The sequence below is a fragment of the Sciurus vulgaris genome (assembly GCF_902686455.1).
Source record: "Sciurus vulgaris genome assembly, chromosome: 14".
NCBI lineage: Eukaryota > Metazoa > Chordata > Mammalia > Rodentia > Sciuridae > Sciurus > Sciurus vulgaris.
In genome coordinates this window covers 91,471,187-91,498,763 of record NC_136475.1, presented here as the reverse complement: position 1 = coordinate 91,498,763, position 27,577 = coordinate 91,471,187, and the positions used below count along the sequence as shown (strand labels likewise).

Here is a 27,577-nt window from a genome sequence, read left to right as displayed (position 1 = left end):
TAAAATTTATTAACTCTCTTATTTTAAACTTGGACATGTCCAATGGAAAAATAGTAGCCAACAAATTTTTTATATGGGTACTATATAAAGCATACTATAAAATATGCAAAAATGAATGCTTTTCTCTCTTGGAAAATATAATACAGGATACTAAATAGAAACATTTAAAAACAGACATGGAATAGGAATAAGGAATATAAAAGGTGAAGAAATGACAAAATAATTCACTATCGCTTTAAAACAGTTTCTGAAAACTAAACAAACTACTGCACACATTTTACAAAGAAAGCAGAGGAAACAGAAGCAGGTTAGCAACAACTAAAAGGTACCAGATTCAACAGACATGAGAAGTAAGCCACATTTCCATGGAAAGAATGAGTCCATACTTGGAATAGGAAGCTCCTCTATTCCCTTCCCCATCCTCTTGTTCAGCAAGTGTCACTATTATCTGTACCCAGAGTAAAGGTTATCACTGGTCCCCAGAAGGGACAGAAAAACCACAATTAGGAAGAAAAGATATCTGTATATCCCACCAAATAACATGTCCCACCCCTCAGGAAGCAAGCAGTGTAGACAGAAAAGATTTCCACAGACAAAAAGAGAGACGAGATACAAGAAAACTAAGAATTAACACTTGAGAAAAATCAGCATCATAAAATAGGGGCAAAATAATTTAAGAAAACAAAATTACTATTCAAGAAAATACTTGGTGAGACAAACTGAAGACAGCTTTAAACATGCAAGATCAAGACCCACAAAAGGGTAGCAGATGTTGCATCAGTTAAATAGTGGGCGCTTAAGGAAGAAAAAATCCTGAAGCCTAAGAATTAAACATATGACTGGTAAAAGCTTTCTCCCAACACACTCAAAGATTAAGAGGGGAAATACAGAGCAAGGTTAGCAACAGTTTAACACCTACCTAAAAGTTCTAAAAAGAGAAAACAGAAGAAAAAGAAACGAAGTAAAATTTTCTAGATGTGTATTAATTTAAAAAATCTAAACTCAGAATTGTGACTTCTAAATGAAATAAAGGCCTTAGACAGTTAGTGTTAAATTTCCAGATAACCAAAAATACTCAAAGTTACCAAAAAGATGCCTTATATGCAAATATACAAAATAATTTTGATGTTACAATATGGTAGGCTAGAAAACAAATGAGATGACAAAATAAAATTTTATACATGACAAATAATTTCTGAAAGAACTAAGGATAATTTGACAAAATGAAGAATAAACCCAAGAAATGATTATGTGAGACATAGGAAAGGGCAAAATAAAGAATCAAGAAAATCTTATTAAATCTAATTTTTAGATGGAAGGCAGCGGGATGCAGGGAAAGAAGAGCTGAAGAAGCATTATAATGCTGGTTTACTAGAAAAATTGTGTGTGTGTGTGTGTGTGTGTGTGTGCGCGCGCGCGCACACACAAAGTATAATTGTGTATAATGTGTTTTACTCCAAATGACTGAAGGAAAGGTGTAAATAAATGGAGAGATATTCCATGTTCATGGACTGGAAGACTCAATATTATTAAAATAGCAACTCTCCCCAAATTGATCAATGTATTCTCCATCTAAATCCCAGGGTTCCCACCAACTCCAGAAAGTTAATCCTAAAATTTATTTGGAAATGCAGAGAACCCAGAAAAGGCAAAACAATCCTGAGTCAGAACTAAACAGGAGGACTTCTAGTTTCCAATTTCAAAACTTACAATAAAACTACAGTACATAAAGACAGTAAAGTTACAGTAAATAAAGTTATTAGTACTGACATAAGAATCAACATATAGACCAATGAAACAAAACAGTCCAGTTAATATAGAACTCCTGAAAAATGTGTCAGAGGCAGTTCAGAGGGAAAAGTGTGTTAGGTGTGGATATGAGGTGTCCCCCAAACGCTCCTGTTAAAGCAGCAATGTTTGGAGGTGAAAATCAGCTCAGCAGCTTTCCCACTGGACCCACCCCCCATCATGTGCTGCCTTACCTTAGGCCTAGAGCAATGAAGTCAACCCTCTATGGACTAAGACCTCTAAAATAATGAGCCCCAAATAAACTTTTCCTCCTGTAAGTTGTTCTTATTGGATGTTTTGGTCACAGCAACACAAAAATGAACAACAGAAATTGGTGCTCTGAACTGGGTTCATTGTTGTGACTAACCTGACCACATGGTTCAAAAATCTTTGAAGCTAGTTTGTGGAAAGCATTTTGAAAAGTTTAGAGATGTAGTCAGGAAAAGCTTTAGAATGTTGTAATTGGACCTTAAAGGTGATTCTGGTGGACCTGAGAAGACCAGAATGCCCACAGGAATGCAGAGTGTGCTTGTGAGGCTCAGAGGGAAACGCAGATGATGCTGGAAACTGGCCGAGAAGTCACTCATGTTATATTCTGGCAAAGAACTTGGCTATATTTTGCACATGTACTGAGACTTTATATGAGGCTGAATTTACAAATGATAGACTAGGTGGGCACAGTGGCACATGCCTACAAATCCCTGCTACTCTGTAGACTGAGGTGGAGAAATGCAAATTTGAGGCCAGCCTCAGCAACTTAGCAAGGCCGTCAGTAACTTAGTGAGAGTCCACCTCAAAATAAAAAGTAAAAAGGGCTAGGGATATTGCTTGGTGGCAAAGCACCCCTGGGTTAAATGCTTAGAATCAAACAAAAGAACAACGACAACAAAGTGTGCTAAGGATATCAGATGCAAAAGACAACATAGTATACAATTTCACTGATATAAAATATCTAAAAGGTATAGGTCTAGAAAATGTCTAGAAAAGGTTGCCTGGGATGAGAGGATATAAAAAAAAAATGTCCATAAATGGGCGTGGGATCATTTTGAGAAAGTAGAAATATTCTAAGACCAGATTGTAGTGATAGTTGCACCACTCTAAAATTTCTTTTAAAAAAAAATCACTAAATTGTTTACTTGGATGAATTTTATGGTATACAAATTATACCTCAATAAGTTTAATAAAATTTATTCTAAAAAACTTAAATATATATGTTAAGATAATAAACATGGCTACTAGAATAACAATAAAAAAGAATCACATACTTTCCATCAGAGTATGTAAATCTAAATCTACCCTAACATTTAGAGTAGGCAACTCTAAACCTACCCCACAGCTTAAAAACAAACCTTCAAAGAGTCAAGTTGACTCACAAGTAAATTAATATTACTGCTTTATTTATAAGGGAGCAAAACTGGAGACAACCCAAATGTCCATCAACAAATTGTCATTTAGCCTTACACTGGAGTACTATTCAGTAATAACCAGGAATAAACCATTGATAATACCTTACATCATGGGAAATCTCAAAACAATTTTGTGAGTAAAAGAAAAAATATGAGACGACTTAGACTGGACACTGAAGAAAAACAGATCAGTGACCTGAAAGACACAATACAACTACTCGAAATGAAGAATGGAAGAAAAATAATCAAGTCGCCATGGCACAACATCAAACAGATCATATATGTGTAACCAGTCTGAAGAGGGGGCCACGGGACAGAAGTTCTTGGGGAGAGAAAAAAATGTCTGAAGAAATAATGGACAAAAGATTCTCAAATTTAATGAAATCTATAAACCCCTAGCTTAAAGAAGCTCAACCATGGCCTAGGAGTATAGCTCAGTGGTAGCATGTTTGCCTAGCAGAAAGGAGTCCTTAAGTACGATCCCTAGCACCATTAAAAGAAGAAAAATTCAATCAATACTAAGTTAAATAAAGTTAATTAAAACACTATGGTACTGGTGGTGGCAGGACTAGACAAAACAACTGAATGAAACAGAAAACCCCCAAATAGACCCATGCACATGTGGACAATTGAATTACAACACAAAGAGGCAATGCATACCAGGGGAGTGAGGGGGTTCAATAGCTGATGTTGGAACAACTGGATATCTACATGGAAACAAATTAAACAACCTTTAAGTAACATCCTCTTAGAAAGTTGTTCCTGGTGCTACAGTCTGAAAGTCTGTATTCCTCCCAAATTCATATGCAATCCTAACAGTAAGCTATGAAAATACCTTAACAATGGTTTAATACTACCAATAACCAATAACCTAAGACCAGCATCCTAAAGTGATCGTTTTTGGAGGAGGGCCTTCTAGGTACTGATTAGGTCCTAAGAATACAGCTCTGAGGAAAGAGATTAGTGCCCTTATAAAATACCGTAAGGCAGTTCATTGACCCCTTTCATGCTTTAAGTGAGAACATAGCAAGAAGGTGCCATCTATGAGAAAATGGGCCCTTATTCAAGATCAAATCTGCCAATGCCTTGATTGTGAACTTCCTAGTCTCTAGAACTTTGAGAAATAAATTTATGTTGTTTGTAAACTATCTACTTTATGAAATTCAATTTAGTAGCCTTAAAGGACTAAGATATGACAAATCAATAGGCAAAAAATAAAAAAGTCAAAAAATGTATCAGAAAACTTTCATTATGCCAAGGTAGGAAAAAATTTTCTTAAACGAACATAAAATGCCATTAATCATAAAAGTTTGATTAAAGTGCACTGCATTAAAATTATGAGTTTCTATTTTTAAAATACACTTAAAATGGAGCCAGTGGCAAGCTACTCACAAGTTATCAGAACTCAAAAGGTGAGGAAGGGCAATTGTACATAAGGGTGGCTGCCATGGGATATCAAGACTCAAGTGGATGTGAAGGGCATCCAGGCAATTGACAGTCTAGAGGGTACATCAGAACCCAAAAGAGACAGTTGAGGGAAGACTGAGAAAATGTTCAAAACTAAGAGAAAAAAATGCAATGTAATTTGGAATTAGATTCTTCTCCTATGAAAGACATTAATGGGACAAATGGTAAACTTGAGTGAGGTCCGATTGTTAATTATTAATGTACCAAATTAATTTCCTCAGTTCGAGGAATGTTGTAACTGTAAAGGAGACTGTCCATGCTTACAGGAAACAAGTCAAGTATTGAGAGTGCCATGGGCTGAATGTTTATGTTCAGTCCCCCCAAATTTGTATGCTGAAACCCAAAATCCCAATGTGATTGTATATGGAGATGGAGTCTTTAGGAGATAATTACATCATGAGAGTGGAGGCCTCATGACAAGATTAGTGCCCTGGTAAAAAGAACAGAGTTTGCTTCCTTCTCTACTCTCTGCCATGTGAGGACTCAAAGAGAGGGTGGCTGCCTCTAATTAGGAAGAGGGCCTCACCAAGACCCTGACCGTGCTGGCACTTGATCTTGGGCTTTCAGTCTGCAGAACTGTGAAAAATGAAATGTCTTTGTTGTTGTTGTTGTTGTTGCTGCTAAAGCCACCCAGTCGATGGGAATGTGTTATTGCAGCCTGAGAAGGGTGATGAAGCATGAAGCCAGCAACTTAAGTTACAAACGCTTCAGAAAAATAGTTCCTTCATACTTTTAGCCTTTCTGTAAGTCTGGCTGCTAACCCTCCCAAAAGAGAAAAGTCATAGTTAGGGAGAAGACATTTTTAACACATACACAGTAAAGGGTTCATATCCAAAATAAATGACAAGAATTCCTACTAAATTTTTTTTTCTAAGTGATAGACATCCTAATGGGAAAACAAGCAAGAAACTTAAAATGGCATTTCCCAGAAGAGGATATTCAAATACGAAGAGGTTTTTGACTTCATTACTGAAAGGGAAACTTAAACCACTATGTGATGCCACTTCTCATGTACAAAAATGACAAATAATTTTCTTATGGAAGAGCCAAGAGTTGACAAAAGAATGAGGCAAAGGAAACTTAAAACTGAAATTGCGACAACTGTGCTAAGGAACACTTGGCACCACAAACTCAGACGAGTGAGTGTCTAGGAATGCCATTCTAGAGACATACCTAGCAGAAATAAGCACAAGAATATGGATGATGACATCATTTTTAACAGGATTTTGAAAATAAACAACAAATCAAGACATATACAGGGAGAATAAAATATAGCAATGCAATTAATATATTGTAGCAACAACGATAAATTGATATATGTGGAGCTGGACCAAAAAAAAACCTATTCAGTGATTTCACTGATATAAACAGGGAAAGTACAGATACTATGACTTGTTTTAGGGGACAAACTAGTGAGAACCAGAAGAGTGGTTCCTGGGGGGACACGTGGAGTTGGTGACTGGGAGAGCACACTCTGGACTCCTGTGTGCTGGAAATGTGAATTTCTGGACATGACAGTGAAGACCCAGATGTTTATTTTGTGAAAAATCATTCTAATATTTGTTTGATGCACTTCTGTGAATTGATCTCACAATTTTTTTTTAATCTATTAAGATTATAAAGCAGAGCTCAAGGGGAAATTTATAACTTCAAATGAGTTTACATATTTCTCATTATCTTCTCCCTTTTCAATATTCAAGCAAAAAGAGGTATTTGAACCAGAAACCAAGAACTGACAGTAAGTTAGGCAGATAACTAAAGAAACTAGAAAACTAAAGAAAACTGAAGGAAATTTAAAAAAAAGAAAAAGCAGAAACACTTTTAAAAGAAAACCTTTTCTTGTTGGGCATACTTTGCAAAGAGAGCCAAAAAATTGTTAAGATAATTTACATAATTTGTAGGCTTAGTCAATAGAAAAGTGAAAGATACAGTCACATAAAGTATAAACAGACTCAAGAAATTAAAACCCTGACTCAGCCAATCAAAACAGAAATTAAAAATAGATGGGGAAGGGAGAAAGAGATCTGGCATAAGGAGGAGGAACACTAATTTCAGGATAGCAGCAATCTCTTGAAAAGAATGGAGAAGATAAAAAAAAAAAACAGGTAGAAGGACAAAAAGTATTTAATCTACTACTTTAAAATTAAAAGAGTAAAATGAACTATGGGGAAATGTTAAATCTGCCAAATCCATGTGAGACTAAAACAAAGTTCCCAGAGGTTTCATTAGGCAAGCAGGGAAAGCCATCTACCAGTGATGAATTAATTAAATTGTGCTTGACTGCAGTAGCCAAAGAAAAATGTCTAGAGAAAACAATCTTAAGAATTATTTGTCTTTTAACAGTTGCTTTAAGAGTCAGGGATACCAAGAGCAGTATCAAGTCAGTTTAAAAACAAGGTAAAGGATCTGAGCAGTTTTCCTTGGCTCTTTAGGAGCCAGAGGTTACTGATACTACTCAGTAATTACTGTTTATTGGAGGGGTCAGGGCCAATGCTGGAGTAAATAATTTGTGACTCTGAACCATCTGCATAGGAAAAATATTTTCAAGGAATTTAAGAAAACACTGATTCAGATGATGATAAAAACCTGAACAGATGGTGATAAAAAGATACGTGGAGCAGAAAGATTCAGTTGAACAAATTTACAAAGCCTATGAAAATGTGAAATTTTTGCTTATGGTCATTCACCGGGTGTTCGTCAATATGCACCCTATGGAAAACTCTGACTCTAGTTAATAAACAAGTGGTGTTGATGATGTCATCTGCACTTCTGGACTTAACTGTCATCATCGGTTTTGTGAATTTTTGTCAGAAATAGAAGCAGAATATCCTCACTTCCATACAGCAGTGGTGAAAGTTTACTGTGATTATTTGAGCTCAGAGCCGAGACTGAAATTTGAACAAGCACTGTTCTCAACTGCTGTATCCAACACTGAAAAGTTCTGGAAAATTAGTCTTTGCCACCGACTAATAAGGTTTAATAATTAATACAACCTAAAATTACAAGGCAAAGCAATGTGTATAGGTAAAACTTACACTGTATACAATCGTTTTGATGGAAATTAACCTCAAGCTGCTTTATATATTTTTCCTATCAAAAGTTAAAAACAAGATTTCCATTCGTATAAAAAATTTGCAGTGAATGCACTTTCTGAGCTCAAGCTAGTACCATAGTTTTAGCAGCATTTTTGAGCTCAAATGTAAGTGCAAAGGAAATACACACATTTCAAAATTCATTTAACTTTGCAACTGAGGAGTTTCTAACTAATGTTGAAGTAGAAATGTTTGCTCTGTAATGTAATGACCTTGAAAATGGCAAAGATCAAGAGAGGAATTTAGAAGAATTCTAAAAATGTCTTCTTTAAGTGACAAATATGTTTAATCAAAATCACATGCTCAAGGTTGACATTAACAGCCATAAATAATGATATCATTAAAATGATAGTTTTAGTCCAAATAATAAGACCATCAGACAAATTTAAATAGAGGAACATCCATACCCTACAGTATATCTAACAAATACTCCTCAAAACTGTCAAGATCATCAAAAACAAGGAACATATGAGAGACTATCACAGCCAAGAAGAGGCTAAGACATGAAAACTAAATGTAATATGGTTATTTTGGCAGGGTATTGGAATAGAAAAAGGACATTAGTTAAAAACAAAAACCTGAATAAATTGTAGGCCTAGTAAATAATAACGTACCACTACTCGTTCATACATTTCTAAGTTAAAGGTAACTAACTATATAGGAGGTAGATGGGAACTCTTATATTATCTGCTAAAATTTTCTATAAATCACAAAGGTCTTTAAAATAAAATCTAGTAATAAAAAATAACCAAATGTTAGTGGATGATAATGGTATTTGGTGTTATTTGGCTATATGAAAAGACTTTTTTGTGGGAGAAATGGGGAATTGAACCCAAGGGCACTTTCCCATGAAGCCACGTCCCGGACCTATTTTATTTTTTGTATTTGTTTTTAAAAGACAGGGTCTTGCTAAGTTGCTGAGCCTGGTGTTGAACTTGTATTCTGCTGCCTCAGCCTCCCAAGTCATAAGGATTACAGGTGTGTACCACCAAAACTAGCTGAAAAGACATTTGTACAATTAAATATTGAATAATCATTAAAAAATAAGAGCTGAGATTTGGAAAACTATTTGAAATAATCCACTGAAACTAATTAAGGCACATCCTCTGATCCATTAATTTCTCTGCAAGATAGATCACCTAAAAGGAATGTATGAACATATTCACCAAAATCCATATGAAAGAACATTCATAGCAGCACTATTCAACAGCCAAAGAAAAATAGAAACAATTCACATTGTCCATTAAGTGATGAATGAAGAAAACATGGTGTAACTATACAACAGAATATTATTCAGTCATGAAGGAATGAAGTGCTAATATATGTTACACACAAATGAATGTTCAAAGATGTCACAAATACCATATTATACGATCCTACTTATATAATGTTATAGTTTGGATCTCAAATGACCTCCAAAGGCTCATGTGTTGAAGGCTTGGTCTCCAATGCAGCAGTGTTTTAAGGAGGGGCTTCAGGGAGGGGACTGGACCATAGGGCGCTGACATCATCAATTCACTAATCCACTGATGATTCATGGCTTAGAGGGCTCTCAGGAACTTTTTAAGAAGTGGAGTCTAGATGGAGGAAATAAGGCACTTGGGACCTACTTAAGAGTCCCCAGACCCATTTTCTCTCTTTCTGTCTCTCTGCTTCCTGGCTGCCATAAGGTGAGCAGTTTTGCCCCACCACACAGTCCCCGCATCATGATGTTCTTCTGCCTCATCACAAGCCGCAAAACAAGAGAGTCAAGTGACCAAGGACTGAAATCTCGGAAACTATGTATTGAATTAAACCTTTCCTTCTTTTAAGTTGATTTCATCAGGTATTTTGTCACAGCAATGGAAAGTTAACTAACAAATACAAAATACCCAGAACAGGTAAATCTGTAGAGCCAGAAAGTAAATTAGCACAGTGACAGGGGCTGGGTCAGAGAGAATTAGGAACTAACTGCTAAATGATTCAGAGTTTCTTCTGGAGATAATACCGGCGTTCTAAAATTAGACAGTGGTAGTGATTAAACAACTCTGAATATATTTTTAAAAATCTGAATAATGAAATTAAATAAATAAAAAATAAGTCAGTCCCTTTGGCAAGTTTCCCCCCAAATTAAAATGTTTCATACATGTAAGTATAATGTTGGATGGTATATTTTTTAAGAAGAGATAAACATATGAAGACCACAATCATAATTACTTTTTCAATTGTACTATGTTTTCACTGTTGATTTGCTTCCTCAGATTATTTCAACTATCAAGAGATCCTTTCTCGATTAACACTTTACAAGAATCCACCTAGCAGAATTAAGATCAAAAGATACCAATATTATGAAATAATATCTGGAAACAGCAATGAATATACTACTGTGAAAGCAATTTAAAGCTAAACATGGAACAAATACTTTATTGTCATTCTTTAATCAAGTGAATTATTGTGATACATAATTTGAAACAAAAGTTTTAACTGCACATACTAGAGTTTCTAATAACTGGCTACAATCATAAAATAAAGGGGAGGGGGAGAGTAAGACTAAACATTAAAGAAAAAAAAAAAAAAAAAAAAAAAAAAACAAGAAACGAGGTTTTAAATGCCATAGTCGTAAGCCGGGTATGGTGGCACACACTTATAATCCCAGGAACTCAGGGGGCTGAAGCAGGAAGATCACAGGTTCAAAGCCAGCCTCAGCAACTTACTGAGGCCCTAAGCAACTTAGCGAGACCCTGATTCAAAATAAAATATAGAAAGGACTGGGGATATAGCTCAACAACCCTGGGTCTAATCCCTAGTACCTTTAAAAAAAAAAAAAAAAAAAGGCACAGTCACTACTATGACAATTTCTTTTAACCTCCACAATGCCTTCCACAAGTAAGGTATCAAACTCCCAAATTATTTAAAACATCTGAACATGCTGTGGCATGTACCTAATCTTATTCATGGCACTTGTTCAAAAGTGTTTGTGGATTTAGATGTTAGTATTACAAAAATCTTTAAGAGAAGCAAAGCTGGTGCAAAACAGAACCATAAATTTCTTAATCCGCAGTCAAATAAGATACAGAATCAGGAGTGCTAATACTATCTTAAATAATAGGTAACATATAAAGGACTGCAGGAGAATTTCCACTGTTTATTGTAGTCATTTTTTTCTCTCTGAGATAGGCTAATTAATGTAATAATAATTTCTAAATGACATTAATTTGTATATATCCTTCCAAATGATTCAATGAATTTACCAGATTCCTACTACGTAAACCTCAAGAAAAGGGAGGCACGGAACAATGGCATGCTGGTGAGCAAGCCAGTTCTTTACAGAAGGGATTTAAAAAGGAAAAAGTTGCAAGTAATACTTCCTTCCATACATCAATTTTAAGTAATTATTACATGTCATGTCTACGCAGATACTGTTCAGGAACATTAACAAGCATACTGACTCAGATCTCACTGAAAACAACTGCCTTATTACTATGTGAATGAGACACGGAACTTGCAGCACATGAACTCACATGAATAATAGCATTTTAAAAAATGAAATAAACTTATAAAAGTTAGTATGCTTACCTGAACCACCCAGGGACTATTGGCAAAGGCCATAATATCTCTTTCTTCCCAGAAAAAAGCAGAATCTGATCTTTTTATCATTTCAAACTTACTAAGAAGCTTCATAGCATAAACCTTCTGTGATGCCTTATGACGAACCTGTGGATTTTTTTAAACACAAAAATCATAAATAATTTAATTTTATGAGAGGAGAGTGAATAGATTATACTATAATGCTACTGTTAGAGATTTCTGCTGCAAAATAAATTGATCCTGAACTATTTCTTTATCCTTGACTATTAAAACAAGTATATTAATATAAGAGAAAATTTACAGCATAAATATTTCATGAAACACATAACTTTCAACACTAAGTTCAATATACTACTATCTCATTTCATCTAAATAAAGCTAAATCATGAACTTTCAATCCATCATGGTAACCAGCCAATTTGAAGACTAAGATATTGTTAAATAAAAAAAACCAGGAGATGTCTACTGTGGAAAAAAATTTACTTCTGCATGAAACATCAATGTATATATCCTTCACTATTAGAACTTAAACTAAATCTAATAGATTTAAATATCCAAATTTAGCTGTGATTTTATTAATCTGCCCTTATTTCTTTCTAGGTACCCTATTTAAAAGGTTATTTTAAACAACAACAACAAAAAACTACTTAAAAATATCGTTATTGGATCCACAAGGGCAAGAATGGTGTCTACTTTTGACCACTCTTGTAATTCCCCCAAACTTTTCTTGCCACTGTAGTAGAGAGCAAATTATCTATTACAGAGTCAACAAATACTTAATGAATGATTATAACACTTAACCTTTATTGGAAAATTAATGATAACTAATTGCTAGCAATTATACCTCAGTGTCCAACAGGACATACAAAACTGAAAATCCTAAATCTCACCTTTGAATGTATTCCTCCTACAATCATTCCCATTCTGGTAAATGGCAGCTTTCATCTTTCAGTTGCTTGGGCTTTTTAAAAAATTCTTTGTCAGCAAATCATGTCAACTCTACCTTCAAATTGTTTCCAATCTAACCATCCTCTAGTTTCAAAATCCACTAACTACTTCCACTGCTTCCACCCTGGCCCAACATCTCAACTGCTGCCACTCACCACCTACAATCTGGCAATCCATCTAAAACATAAACCACGTCTGGATCCTCCTCTGCTTAAGACCCCCTAAGAGGCTTTCCCTGTCATCTTTCCATGTGCTCTTTGTCCGCAACCACCTCCTCTTGCAGGACTCAGTTCCTTACTTCCTTCAAATCCCTGTTCAAATGCTGTCCTCAGAAACACCGAGCCTGATTGAGCTACTGAAACCTTCAGCTCACTGTTTCCTCTGCTGCCAGCTTCCCATTTCATTCTCCCTTCTTTTTGCTCCTCTGCACTTATTAACCATCATATATATATTTTTTTAAAATACAATTTGCATCTATCTCACAACAACAGAATTTAACCCAATGAAAGCAAGGATTTTTATGTTTTTGTTCACTGTTTAATCCCAATATAAACTGAGATAATGACTATAAAGACTTAGCATACAGAATACTTTCTATGAAAATGTTAGCTAGTTCCATCACTGACAAATGGAACATAGCTTGTTGCATTATAAAGTTATACAAGTTTCCCTGTCACTAATCTAGTACCTGAAGGACAAAAACAATGCTCCCAGTCTAACAGTTGTTATAGAAAAGACTGTTAAATTCCTCATATTAAATTTTAAAGTGAATGAGTAAAAGAACATAATCTAATTGACTATTTATAAAGGGAAAAAAGACAAAAGAAAGGGGAGGGGTCAAAAAATCAATAGTGGTTATAATTCCAACTGATGGGAGTTTTAAGTGATTTTTACTTGTTTATTTGTATTTTCTGTAGCTTATACACAATGATTTAAAAAAAGAAACTTACATAGATGAGGAGGTCCTATGTGGAGCTACAGTCATGCTTAGAAGATCCTAAAATGGACTTGCTGGAACACTCAGGGACAAAAACAATTGAAAATCATTCTAATCAAAACACCTCATTTGAGGCTTTCAAGTTTATTGTTATTATCAAAAACTTGTTTTGATTTTTTTGTAAGAAGATTCAGTGCATCTATTTGATAGACACAGAGGAGTTATCTTCTTCTGTTAATGAAGTTTATACTACACACGCACAAAAAAATGTCACTTTTATTGTTTGAGGCAGCCATGGCAGAAAAAATAATTAAAAAACATGGAGGGACGTACTTTTGCAACTTAGAAATAATCCTGTACACAGTGATGGGCCAATTTTATCCCAAAAGAAAAGAAAGATTCAAAAGGCTGAATTCACATGAGAACTGGGAAATCATGCCCTACTTTCTAGCCTTTGGTTGATTCTACTTAAAAGATAGGTTTAAAATTAATTAAAAGCAAGTCAAGGGGTGCCTGTACCTGAGCCCAGGGATCAGGAAGGAACAGTCAATTTCACTTCAATTAAAGCTCTCTACATTCAAGGTTCCATGCTATACAGGACGTAAAAAGATGAGATGAATTCAATCCTAGAGACGAGCTGGCTGCACCTGGTCCTTAGACCCGTAAGAGTGCATGTGCATGCATGAGCGCGCGCACACACACGCGCGCACACACACACACACACACACACACACACACACACACACACACAGGTTAGTAATGTGGGGAGCTGAACTGACAAAAGCCTACCTAGCCCTTTTCTCTACATTGCCTTACAAATATTCTTCTTAAATTGTGTACTTGACTAAAAATGATATTTCCAGATATGATGAGGAGTTACTGATTCCTGGTGGGAATGCCAAAAGTACTTGAAAGACACAGTTCTTGCCCTCAAGAAGTTTATAATATAAAAGGAGCAATCAAAGAAGTATACCAATAAACTAGAAGGCATAATATGATAAATGAAGTAAAACAATTATAATTAAATACAGAGGAGAAATCACATTCAGATCAAAGGCAGAAGAGTAAAAGGAATCAGTAAAGTTTTCTTTTAAAGAGTATTGAGAGACCAAATCTGTATGATTGGGGGGAAAAAAAAAAAAAAAAGAGGAAAACAAAGAGCAGGGGAAACGAGAATGAAGAGCAAAGGGGACGTTAGGGGTTAAAAAGACAAAATCAGTGATCTCTTCATAGAGCGCCTGCATGATAAGGATGGAGATTTCACACTTCATTTAGTAAGGAAGGGATTCATTATATACAGAAGGGAGATAATGAATGTGTTTTAGAAGAGTCAGTTTGGCAGTAGTTACATTAGTCAGATCAGACTTAAAATTCCCATTCTTTAACTCAATTGTGGGGAGGCCTAGAAATAATGAAAACAAAACAGATGCTAGGAAAGTCTTGCAGTCAATTTTACTACACCCACCAGGAACTGGATTAGGAACGGTTCATGGTCCATGACAATGTACAGATATAACGTAAGAGGAAACAGTCTATCAAACAGTAACACAGGTCCAGGGGAGTATGGACTGCATGAATTTGCAGAAAATTTAATAAACATGGTCTTCATATTTTCTCCATCAGCACTTCACAGCTTGAGATCAATAGTAACAATGATGAAAATTTTTAAGTTAGCACAGGTGAAAAACATAGCAAACACCAAGACGCAGGATCATATATAGTCGTATGACTGGCTAATGAAAGGGCAGCTTGGATGAAACTGATGGCCCTGGATGCTGGAAAATAACAAAACAAAAATAAGCAAAACAAAAGTGGAGACACTGAATAAGGCAAAAACAAGGCTTACTAAAAATATTAAATATAAGGGATAAAGGAGAGAAATCAATAATGATTCCCCTCTGGCTTTTGTTTGCTTGCTACTTTGATGCTGGAGCCATGTACCAAGTGGGGAAGGTAAGAAAAGGAATAGATTAGGAGGAACAGAGTGAGGGAATCAAGCATTCTAATTTCACATGTTTTAAATATCTGTGATACATCTTAATAAGGATATCAAATAAGTCACTGTGGATATGAACTCCAGAGTGAAGTAGAAAGTTTCTAGTAATAGCTATAAATGTTGCCTATAAATTGTCTTTAAAGTCACAGGAATGCATAAGCCCACCTTGAAAGAGAATGCAAATAAAAGAAGTAAGGGTGGCCACTGAGAACTACCATGCTTTAAGGCAAACTGAGAAATAAACCAGGAAGGAAAGTGACAAGGAAGAACAGGTAAAATAGGAAAAAGTGATGTTTCAAGAAAGGAGGAAAAATAAATTCTGGTAAAAGTGACTAAGATGAGAGTGAAACACTACACAGCCAATAATATAATAGATGTACTGACACAGACGACAGTCATGACCACATATATAGAGAATACTCACTACAATCCTCTGCCTAAATTCAAATCTCAATTCTATCATTCAGTAATTATATGAACTTCTGCAGCTTATTTATCCTATCTGCATGAACTGAATTACCCCTTTTAAAAATGGGCATCGTTATTAATGATAATAATATCTATCTGGAAAGACCTGTGAAATTTGCTAACTGTATACAAATTGCTTAGAAGTATGTCCCCAATGTTTAAACTGCTATAAAAACATGTGCTACTATTTATTTTTGCATTAAAAAACAAACTACAAAACCATGTATATGATCCTTAAATACAGATAATATTTAAGACACACATATAACATGTATCCTTAGACATGGAAAGTTAGCAAACTCAGCATCAAACTGATAACAGCAGATAACTTTCAGCAGTGGGACTCTAGGTTTATTCTAAAAGTATAATATTGGCTTACTCTCATTATTCAACTATGAACATATCTGTCATATAATATATAAAAGAATCATTAACTTCAAAGGAGAATTAGCACTGATCTGAGTTTTCTAACTCCACAGGGAAAGATTTTTTACTTTCTTAGAATGAAAATAACTGGGATAAAATATAGGTATTCACTGAAAATAATTTGACACTAATTTTGAGACAGCCTCCAAATGCTTCTAATCATCAAAGCAGTAAAAGGATACTAACAGGCTGGTTACTGAAACCTGACAAAACCCTGATCTGGGTCTTCCAGAGCTCATGAGAAAATAAATTCCTGTTGCTTAAGCCTTGCAGTCTGCAGTACTGTTATGGAAACCCCAGACAACTAATATATATATGTACATCTGAAAGTTAGAATAAGACTTCTGATTATTTAAAATTCACTTTAATCCATGACAAAGAAACTGACAATAGTATTAAAAGCTAGTATTTCCTGACCTGTCACTACATGGCACGAAGTCCATACTAAGAACCACATATGTATGACCTAATTTAGTCCTCACCAAAAATATTATAAAGTAAATTCTATTACCAATGCCACTTCAAGATGAGAAAAGTACAACTCTGATGACAGGAAATCAATATATCATAGAATGGAAATAGAAAACATAAGTAGTTGACTTTGACTCCTTTCCCACAGTTCCAGAGTATTTTATCCAAAAGTGTCTATTAAAAATTTACATTACCGTAACTACAAAAGTTTATTTAAACCAAGAAGTTGGATTAGTACTTTTAGTGTTTAAATGAAACTTAATTAGCCTATAATATTGTGTTTCCACTGTGTCAAATACTATTCTAGATTTTTTCCATATTTAACTCATTTAATACTCACAATAACCCATTAACTATATTCATATTAGTATCTTTATCTTAAAAATGAGGAAACTGAATCACAGGGACTAAGTAGTTGTCTGAGGCCATTAGTCTTAACTGTAGAGTCTGCTCTTAATCAGAATAATATACTGAATTCTATTTTTACCATAAAAACGAGATGTGCAAAAGATCCGAACAGGATAGGATCCAAGAGCAATAATGATATCACACAAAAATCATTTATGTGATAGATCTTTTATAAAAAAGAAAATAAGTGCACACCTTCTCTGTAGGTGGGGGAGAAAGTAATTAGGCCAATTTTACCATGTTGGAACTACAGAATTTTTTTAATCTGTAAAAAAATGCCTTTTCAGATGAGAAAATTTATCACCAAAGAAGTTAAATGACTTGGCACTTTCCTGACTTACAATTCACATGCTGTTCTTAACTCATTCTTCAAGTAGCTAACCCCGTCTGTCTGAACTCACACATCACTTTCTCACAGTGAGCCCTTCACTATCTCCCTCGTCTCACTTAGGGACATTCTTCCATTGTTCTTTCTCACAGCATCCAGACCTTTCCCTTCATAGTATTTGCCACAATCTGAAATAATTTTCCTTGCTTTATTCTCCACCTCCTCATAAGACCTCCACTTTGGAAAAGGTTATATCCTCTTGTGGACACTGACTGAATAGTTCATGAGTAGACAGATAAATGAATCTCTATGTATCTCGACAATTAAATGCTAACATTTACTGAACACTGCTATAATCCATGGATTGTTCTACAGACTTTATACGTATTGTCACATGTAATTCTTACAGAAATCCTATAAGATATAAATGCTACTGTTATCTTCATTTAATAGATAAGAAAGAAAGGGATAGAGAGATTAAGTTAAGTTGGCTAAAATCATACTAGTTAGTGGTGGAAGGAGATTTCAATTACAAAGAGTTTGACTCTAGAGTCAATGATCTTATAGATCATGGCTTCCTGGTGCCATACCAAAGTTACTTTTACAGTCAGAATTTTATTTGTAAAAATAGATTAACGGGCCCTCTGTGGAAATGTATTTTAACTTGACTGGAAAAAAAAACTTCACATGGAAAGACAAACTTGCACTGATTATCATGAAACTTCCTTCAAATAATTAGAAAACATAGCCATAAAGATGTAGTAAATATGGAACATTCCCTACGTGTCAATTTATCTACTACACAAAAAATCAACTTCAAAAGATTATAGATGGAGAAAGCACTTGGACTTTTCCTTTACAATCTTATCCTTCTTTTAAAAAGTCCCCAACTTAAAAAAAAGTCCCCCACTATGGTAACAGGGACAAAACATGCCATAAGCTCCTGGGTCAGGTCATCAGATTAAGGGAATGTTAAAATATTTTTAAAAACATATTGACTTTATTTCTGCATTTTTTTGGTGGTCAAAACAAATTCTGGGATGAAAAATTAACAAAAGCAAACATAAGAGCCTTCTATATCTATGTTATTTTCCTTTCCTTTTCCATATTGAATTATAATGACCAAATGAACACAGTACAATGATATAAAACATGAAAAGGTCTGTCACATTTCCTTTCAAAATTCAACTCCAAATTCTAGTATCTCTAGCCACTACAATGAATCCTAAGTATGCAGAAACAATGTATTTGTTCAAAGTACGTGTAGTATGATTTTATATATCAAACAAGCATTAATATCTAAAGTTAACACTTAGGGAATACACCTAATCTAAACACCACCTAATCTGCCACAATGACCCTCAAAAAATAGGTGTTACTGTCTCTATTCTACTGACTAGAACTCAGAGAGAGATTTACGTTTATGGACACCATGATCTTTGAGTTAGAAAACAGCAGAGCTATAGCCAGGCTGGTGGCACATGCTTATAATCCCAGCAACTTGGGAGGCTGAGGCAGGGAGGATCACAAATTGGGGACTAGCCTTGGAAACTTGGTAAAATCCTTAGGAATTTAGTGAGATCCTGTCTCATATTAAAAAATAAAAAGGACTTTGGAAGTACCTCACTAGTAAAGTGCCCCCAGATTCAAAAACCAGTACAAAACAAGGTGGGGGGATGCCAGTGCCTGGGTTCATTTATTTTATATTTTCCCTTCTTACAGGATCTTTTGTATCTCAACTATTATGTTATCTAATCTAACTGTCCCCACCAGAACAACAAAAAGCTGAGGTCTCACCGTCTTCACTGAAAAATCAACCAACCAACAAACAAAAAACACAACCAAATAAATAATAATAAAATATCACTTTCCAAGGTGGTCCTTTCTTCAGGTCTACACTAAACTAATCCTCAATTTTTTCAGCCATACTTCTGATGACATAGTTTCAAGTCCCCTGAGTACTCCAGCCCTTGAGTACACTCTTGTAAATAAGCCATTTATTCTGGTTCCAAAACCTAGATGCTAGATCAACAGAAACTGAGGTATAGATACACAATAGAATATTACTCAGCCATAAAGAAGAAAGACTTTATGACATTTGCCAGTAAATGGATGAATCTGGAGACTATCGTGCTGAGTGAAATAAGCCCATTCCCAAATTCAAAGGTCAAATGTTTTCTCTGATATGTGGGTGGTAACTCACAATGGGATGGGGGGGATAGAAGAAGTTCAGTGGATTAGACAAAGAGGAATGAAGAGAAGGGAGGGAAATAGGAACAAGAAAGATAGTGGAATGAATCTGACATAACTTTCCTATGTACATATATAATATACCAGTGAGTCTTAGCATTGTGTACATCTACAAAACTGAGATCCTAATTAGAATAAGCTATATTCCATGCTTGTATAAATATATCAAAATAGATTCTACTGTCGTGTATAGCTAAAAAGAACCAATGAAAAATAAAAAATAATTAAAAAAAAAAAGCTTCTGGTTCGCCATGTAGCTTAGAAGTGACCACCACTCCCTCTTAACAATTAAAAAGCTCAACAGACTGAAAATAAGCATCTCTTTTTTACATCTAAAACAGTGGTATGGCACTGCTCCCAAGAGTCATGGTTTACAGGATCAGAGATTCTGCAGAAACCACCTGAGGTGGAGTAGGAAATCTGAATAGTAACTAACAAATTGCTGGAGGCTAAAGGTGGTCAAGTCTGAGAATTAAAAACTAGAGGGAACTCAGTCACAGGGAGTCCCTATAGTTCTGTGAGTTTAACGCTCAGGCAGTCAACCAAGTTCTCATATTAAACATTGGAGAAAAATCCCCTTGTGCTTCCACCAGAAAAATAAAAGAAGGAAACATACCAGAACACTCTGCTCTTCTAAACAAGGTCTGCTCTCAGGAAAAAGTATTTACTCAGAGCCTCCGGGAAGGGAAATACACAACTCTAGCCCACTCTAGCCAACTTCTGAATTCATCAGCCCACAGGCAGAAGTTCACTATAACAGCCTGAGATCTAATCACAGGACTAGAGACGCTTGCTCTCCCTCCATACTTTACACCATTTAACTAACGGCCTACAGTTCCTTTTACCCTGTGCATCACGTCCTACTATCAAGTAAAAATTGGAAGGCATACTAAAAGGCAAAAACATAGTTTGAAGAGATACCAAGTATCAGAATCAGTCATGGTAGAAATGATAGGATTATTATACTGTGAATTTAAAAGAACTTATTAATATGGTACGGGTTCTAAAGGATAAAGTAGGCATCATTCAAGAATAGAGGGGTAATGTAAGCAAACAGACAAATTCAAAGAAACTAGAGTTCAAAAATACTTTAACAGAAATAAAGAATGCCTTTGATGGGCTTATTAGAAGACTTAGACATAGATGAATAACCACTTAAATTTTAGGATGCATCAATTATACCTCTGACACTGAAAAGGAAACAGGGAAGACTGAAAACATCAGAACAGAATCATTTGTAGGACAACTGCAAGAGATATTATATATGCATAATGGGAATATAAGAAGACCAAGAAAAACAACAGAAATATTTGAAACAATATAAAGACACTAGATGAAAAGAAAATTACAAAACAATACCCCTTATGAAAACTGACACAAAAATTGTCAACAAATTATCAGCAAACTTGACTCAGCAGTTACACCACTATCAAATGGGATTTATTCCTGTAATGAAAAGATAGCTAAACATGTGAAAAGCAGTTGATATTAACACACCATATTAACAGAACACAGAGAGAAGAAACACATTATCTTGAGGCAGAAAAAGCATTTCACAATATTCATCACCCTTTCATTATTAAAAAAACACTCAACGAACCAGACATAGAAAACTATCTCAATATAATAAATTACATGTATGAAATACCAATAGCAAACATCATACACATCAGTGAAAATCTAAAGCTTTTCCTCGAAGACCAGAGACAAGGCAAAGAAGTCTGCCTGTGCCACTTATATTCAACCAAGTTCTAGTCAGAGCAATCAGGGGGAAAAGGAAGGAAGGAAGAAGGCGGGAGAGAGGGAGGGAGGGGAAAAGTAGGTATCTATCCAAATGTCTTTGTATGCCCTTATACATAGAAAATCATAAGATTTCACCACAAAAAAAAAAAATCTATTTAGAATAAATAAAGCAAAATAACAAGATACAAAGTCAACACTTAAAAGTAAGTTATATTCACTAGCAATGTACAATGTGAAATGGGAATTACAAAACACAAACAGTACTGCTGTGAACCTAAAACTGCTCTTTATAAAGTTTTAAAAGTCAGATATGGTAGCCCATGCCTGTAATACCAGTGGCTCAGGAGGCTGAGGCAAGAGGTTGGTAAGTCCAATGCCAGCCTCAGCAACTTAGCGAGGCTCTAACCAACTCAGTGAGACCCTATCTCTTAGTATAAAAAGCTCTGGGGGATGCGACTCAGGGATTAAGTGTCCCTGGGTTCAATCCCTGGCATCAAAAAAAAAAGTTTTTAGGAAGCAAGAAAAAACAAAAACCAGGAAACAGGGCATCTAGAATGAATTAAATTTTCTGGAAATGACTCAATCATGTCAAAGAAAATCTCTCTCTTAGGTAATATATTAAAGCAGCGCAAATTTTTTTTAAAAACTATCTGGGGCAACCTCATCACTAATGATACTCTTACCTGGCTTACATTCAGGAAAAATTACTCTAATTAATTTAATACTGTTAAACAATGAATTCCTAGTGTTCTTCACATTCAAGCACATTTATTCTGGTTAAACCACTTCTTCTGGATTTGGGCTAATCATCTAAAATCATTCTCAAAACACTTCAGTTTTGCAAAATTATTCAACATGCCAAAGCCTAAAAAGTCATTAATACCCTGAAACCCCTTGAGAATCTTCATCTAAACTACCAGTCATGCCTTCATCAGCCTCCTAAAAATATAGCTACTAAATTAGTTATAATACTGCCTTCCCAGACAATCATTCAGTTGATACTTCTTTGCATCATCCTCGAGTATGTCAGACTTCTTCATATTTATACTTATGGAAGTACCTTGATCTACAAATCCAAAAAGCCTAGCAATGAAACAGAGGAAAAAGAATAAGGTTAGTCTGCAATGACTTGTTCTTCTAGAAAGTCATGCTGACTTACAATCATTGCTCCTCTCAGTATTCTATCAGCAGGAGTAAAACACTTATATTCAAAGAACAGAATCTGACTCTAATTTAACCATCAAGGACAAAAATTAGTGTCCTGGATGCTTACATGATGGAAATAGGATTATTATAGTTCCTCATTTAATAACACAAATGCAGTATATATTGTCAACATCTATCATACTTTCAGTTGGTACCACTTTGGTCTACAAAAATAAATTTTAGATTTGAGTTATTAAAATTTTTTTGCTGGATTTCTTGCATATTTAAATAAATCTCAATTCATTAAGCAGAAATGTTTTTAATTTCAACATTCTTAATAAAAACACAGTAGCTCTGGTGGAATATTAACTGTTATGCAGTTCACATGTGAAACCATGCTGGCATTATTCCAAATCACAGTGTATCAGAGCTAGAAGAGAGAGATCCGGTATTAATAAAACAACTGATGCCTGTAATCCCAGTGGCTCAGGAGGCTGAGGCAGGAGGATCATGAGTTCAAAGCCAGCCTCAGCAAAAGCAAGGTGCTAAGCAACATAGTGAAACCCTGTCTCTAAATAAAAATACAAAACAGGGTTGGGGATGTGGCTCAGTGGCCAAGTACCCCTGAGTTCAATTCCTAGTACCCAAAAAATAAAATAAAATAAAACAACTACCCCCTATTATAGATGAGAATACTGAGGTTCTCAGAGATACAGAGTGACTTGATCAAGGTCATAAAACATACTTCTGTCACAACAGGATATAGAAATTATAACTGTTCAGCTATTACTGATGATGTTTCACAAAACCATGTCAAAAAAAAAAGTAATGAGAACAGAACAAATCCTTTCTTACCAATTGGACTTCCCCAAATGCACCTCTTCCAATAACTTTTACAACATCATAATCCTCTGCTTTCATCTGTAGACCTCTGATTTTTTTCACAATTTTCTCATCTATAATAAAAAAGAATCACCATATTTATAATATCAATTATCATATTCATTATCAGTATTTTAAAATAATCATCATATTTGTGAACACATTTTTATTTCAAGAAACTGGACTTAGTTTTCAGCTAAACTCGTTTGGTGTTTTAAAGACTTCTGTTTAAAAAATTCTAAGTTGTACATCATCCATCCACACATGCAAAAACCAAAAAACTCTGTGGTTTGTTGACATATACATATGGTGCTGTCAACTGCCAAAAAGCAATAGTTAAAAGCTATTCTGTTTGCTTGGCAATTTGATGTCAGCTGACACAGTGATGGCCCCACCATGCCTGGTGCACATTATAAATCATGGCAGAAGAGTGCCTCACAATTACTTGCAAGGCTAATGTTAGAAACTCCAGGGAGACTGGGGAGATAGCTCAGCTGGTAGAGTGCTTACCTTACAAGCACAAGGACCTGAGTTCAATCCCCAGTACCGAGAAAAAAAAAAAAAAGAAAAAAGAAAAAGAAACTCCAGGGAGAAAAATAGGAATATTGTAGTTCTTCATTTAATAATATAAATGTAATATTTACTGTCAACATAATACTTCCAGTTGATACTATAAAGATTTACTTTCAATTTTCAAAATTTATTTGTAGGACTTCCCACATATGTGACTACGTCTCAGTTCATTAAGCAGAATTTAAAAAAAAAATTTTTTTGGTTGCAGATGGATACAATATCTTTATTTTAATTTATTTATTTTTATGTGGTGTTGAGGATTGAACCTAGTGCCTCACATGTGCTAGGCAAGTGCTCTACCACTGAACTACAACACCAGCCTAGAAATATTTTTAATGTCAACATTAATTTTGTATTTTCAAATCTTTCTGTTGAATTATGATAGCCTATTGCATTAACTTGTCCTACAACAGATAAAGTCTTAATAACACATACAGATTTTTAAATTTCTTACATATTGCAATTTAGTTCTGCAGTTTTGCTTTGAAAACAAAGAGTACTCATTTTTAAACAGAATAAATGATAAACTAAGAAAAAAAGTTTAACAAGTTAATGAGCTCACAGGTTAGCTAAGTTAATAAATTTATGGGCTAAAATATGAATCAAACGCAAATCCCATCAAAAATACAGATAAGTAGTCAGATATTAAATTTAAAAATAAACACTTACATCTATTTAAGAAATTATCTATATTCTTATTTTTCCTCAAAGCAGGAAAATCCAAATCAAGGACCAAGGAATTTAAGCCATCCTGTTAAAAAAAATAAAAAGAGTAAAAGGACAGTTTATATAATTTCCAAACATTGAAAAAAGAAAAAATGTTCTTTAAATTTTATTGTCCTCAACAAATAAATAGCAACCCCCCTTAGATACACTGCCCAGAAGCTCCATCCAACCTTTAACTGTTTTCCTCACCTCTGCCAGGGAACATGAGGGGCTGGGGGGTAGTGCAGCGGCAGGGTGCTTGCCAGCATGCATGAGGCCTCAGGCTTGATGCCCAAGAACTGTGCTGGGTAGCAGGTTGGGAGGATTGGAAATTGAAAGAAAAACAAAAACAATTACATCAAGTTTTTACTCATTTAAAAAACATTAAGTTGGGGCCTACTACAAAGAAAGAATAGAAAACCCAAGAATTACTTAGTAAGATAGTATCTTTACTTTGGGAGATTGGTCTCAAAATTAATTTCCTCTAAAAACAGGAGAAAGGGATGATACGTTATCTGAATTTCTATTTTCTTTTTCTTTCAATATTTTTATTAGTTGTTGATGAACCTTTATTTATTTATTTGTATGTGGTGCTAATAATCAAATCCAGTGTCTCACATGTTAGGCAAGCACTCTACCACTGACCCACAATCCCAGCCCCTGAATTTCTATTTTTTTCCTGTATTTTCTAGACATTTTACATTGAACATGCATTACATTTATCATCAAAATAGGAAAATGTACATACATGTAACTCCATGGGAATGAAAAAAAACTGATAAAAGTCCCAAGTTATCAAATGGATGTACTCAAGGAGGTAACAGTATTTCTAAAACACTAATGCATACATTATCTTATCCCCTAGTAACTCTGAAAAGGGCAGGAGGAAACACCCTTGTTTTAGAGATAAAACAAACTAAGGCTCAGAAAAATTGATTTGCCCAAGGTCACATCCCCAGGAAACAGCAGCAGTAAAATGGGAACTAAATCCTAGAGGTCTACTCCATTTAACTCCCAGCCCTAAACTCAGTCTTCAGGCCAGCATCCCACTAAGAGGAATAAAGGGAGTGTGGAGGAGTAAAGGAGAAAGCTGGAGGGCTGCAGGAGACAAAGCAGCCAAGAAAAGAAAACGCAGGAGGACCGGAGTAGGGGGGAATGCGGGACTACTACCTGTAAAATTTACAAAGGTAATTTGAGATTTTAATTTACTAATCCTAGAAGAGTTCTACATAATATGTTTATTACTAAATTACATTTCAAATTTGTAATTTTCATTCACTAAAAAATGCCAAGACTTTATGAAAATATCATGTAATAACAAAAAAGTAACTATTAGCATTTTAATCACAATTAAAATCATTTATATCCTATTGATATCTTATGCAGATGCAGAATAATCTTGATTTTCTTGAAATAAAAAAATACAGTAAAAAAAATAAATATTCGATTTCCAGTCAAATCAGGATTATTAAATTCACACTTTGAAACCCACCCTCCCTCCTGGTGCTAAGACCATTCCCTTCTCCCTGAAGCAGATGAAAGACTGTTCAAGGATTCCAGTATTTGAGTGTACTGAGCTGTTTTTAAGTGCCAAAATACCAACTTGGGGGGAGGGCAATACTGGAGATTGAACCCAGAGGTGCTTTACCACTGGGCTACACCCCAGCTCTTTTTATTTTTTTCTTTTAAGACAGGATCTTATCTGAGTTACTTAGGGCCTAGCTAAATTACTGATGCTGGTCTTGAACTTGTAATCCTCCTGTCTCAGCCTCCCCAGTCACTAGAACTACAGGTGCAGATCACCACGCCCAGCTCAACATATCTTTACTGGTATAATTACAGTATTTTAGTAAGCTTAAATATAAAATTTCAGTCATATATATTTCAAATGTATCCAAAGTTATATTCTGTATTACAATTTCCAAGATCAAAGAAAAGTACACCCCTCTATTAGTCTCCACAGGAAGAAAAACTTAAATCAACAAAACAAAATCTTCTATTGCAAGTATAAATATTCCTCAAAGACTTTCTAGAAATGAACAATTTATATCGAAATGATAAAAGTAACTTACTCTGCATTAAACTCATCTCATGCACATAATGAAGACAAAGGAAAACTTTCTTTGAAACAACACATCAGCTTGAGATTAAGAAGAGACTGAATTCTTGCTTCCCCCACATTTTCCCCAAGTCTCTCAAAGAGACTTGGGAAAAGATTATGTGAAAATTAAATAATCAAGAAAAATCTGAAAATAGTTAATATTTTTCCATAAAATCCCCACTAAGGTAGAGAACTTTTTCATCAACTGGAGTATCTGAGTAAGCTGCTAATTTTGTTTTCTAAACCATTTTTTAAAGATCAAACACTATTTCAAGTGTGTATTATTTATGTAGTATTCACATTAGTGACAGCACGATACTTTGATATGCTAATAATTTACATTAAGGTAATAATGTAGGTGATGCACACACAATTATAAATTTTTTACTTGAGATACTTTGTTTATGAATTTTTACAACTGACATTTATTCTACCTAGTCTGAATTTACTTTTTTAAGAAGCAAACTCTGCACTGTTTTCAATATATGCAGCTAATAGACCTACACTGGGCAGGCTGGGTTCAGCGGGTCTTGGTTGCCAAGGCTGTAATCAGTCAGTTCCTTCCTTTGCTATGCAGTGTCACTAGGCAATAAGTGGTTTCCCTGTCTGTGATTTCATCTGTGACTGCTTAAAACGTGATGCTAAAACTGAGAGAAAGAAAATCTTAAGAGAATAAAAATACATTCAGGAAAAACCTACAACCAAAATTTCAAAGCAATAAAGAAAATTAACACTATTTGACCTTTCCAAACTTCCAACTGTACTGAAGTGCCAAGAGAATATTTAGAAGTCAGTGTCCCACTGAACAAAACAAAACATCCATCAGAGAATATTCAATGAAAAATACCAAGAACTAAAAAAGTCACATGGATCTA

At 34.8% G+C, this 27,577-nt stretch overlaps 1 protein-coding gene across 1 annotated transcript in view; it reads right to left on the bottom strand.

Moving 5' to 3' along the window:
* Positions 1-27,577, bottom strand: part of ROCK2 (Rho associated coiled-coil containing protein kinase 2) — a 134,516-nt gene that overhangs the window by 52,373 nt on the left and 54,566 nt on the right. Inside the window, exons 2-4 of the mRNA XM_079111585.1 lie at positions 24,566-24,647; positions 23,297-23,397; positions 11,309-11,446 (exon numbers count right to left, since the gene is read on the bottom strand). Of these exons, the coding sequence (XP_078967711.1) occupies positions 11,309-11,446; positions 23,297-23,397; positions 24,566-24,647 (321 nt within the window). The remainder of the gene's footprint in view (positions 1-11,308; positions 11,447-23,296; positions 23,398-24,565; positions 24,648-27,577) is intronic.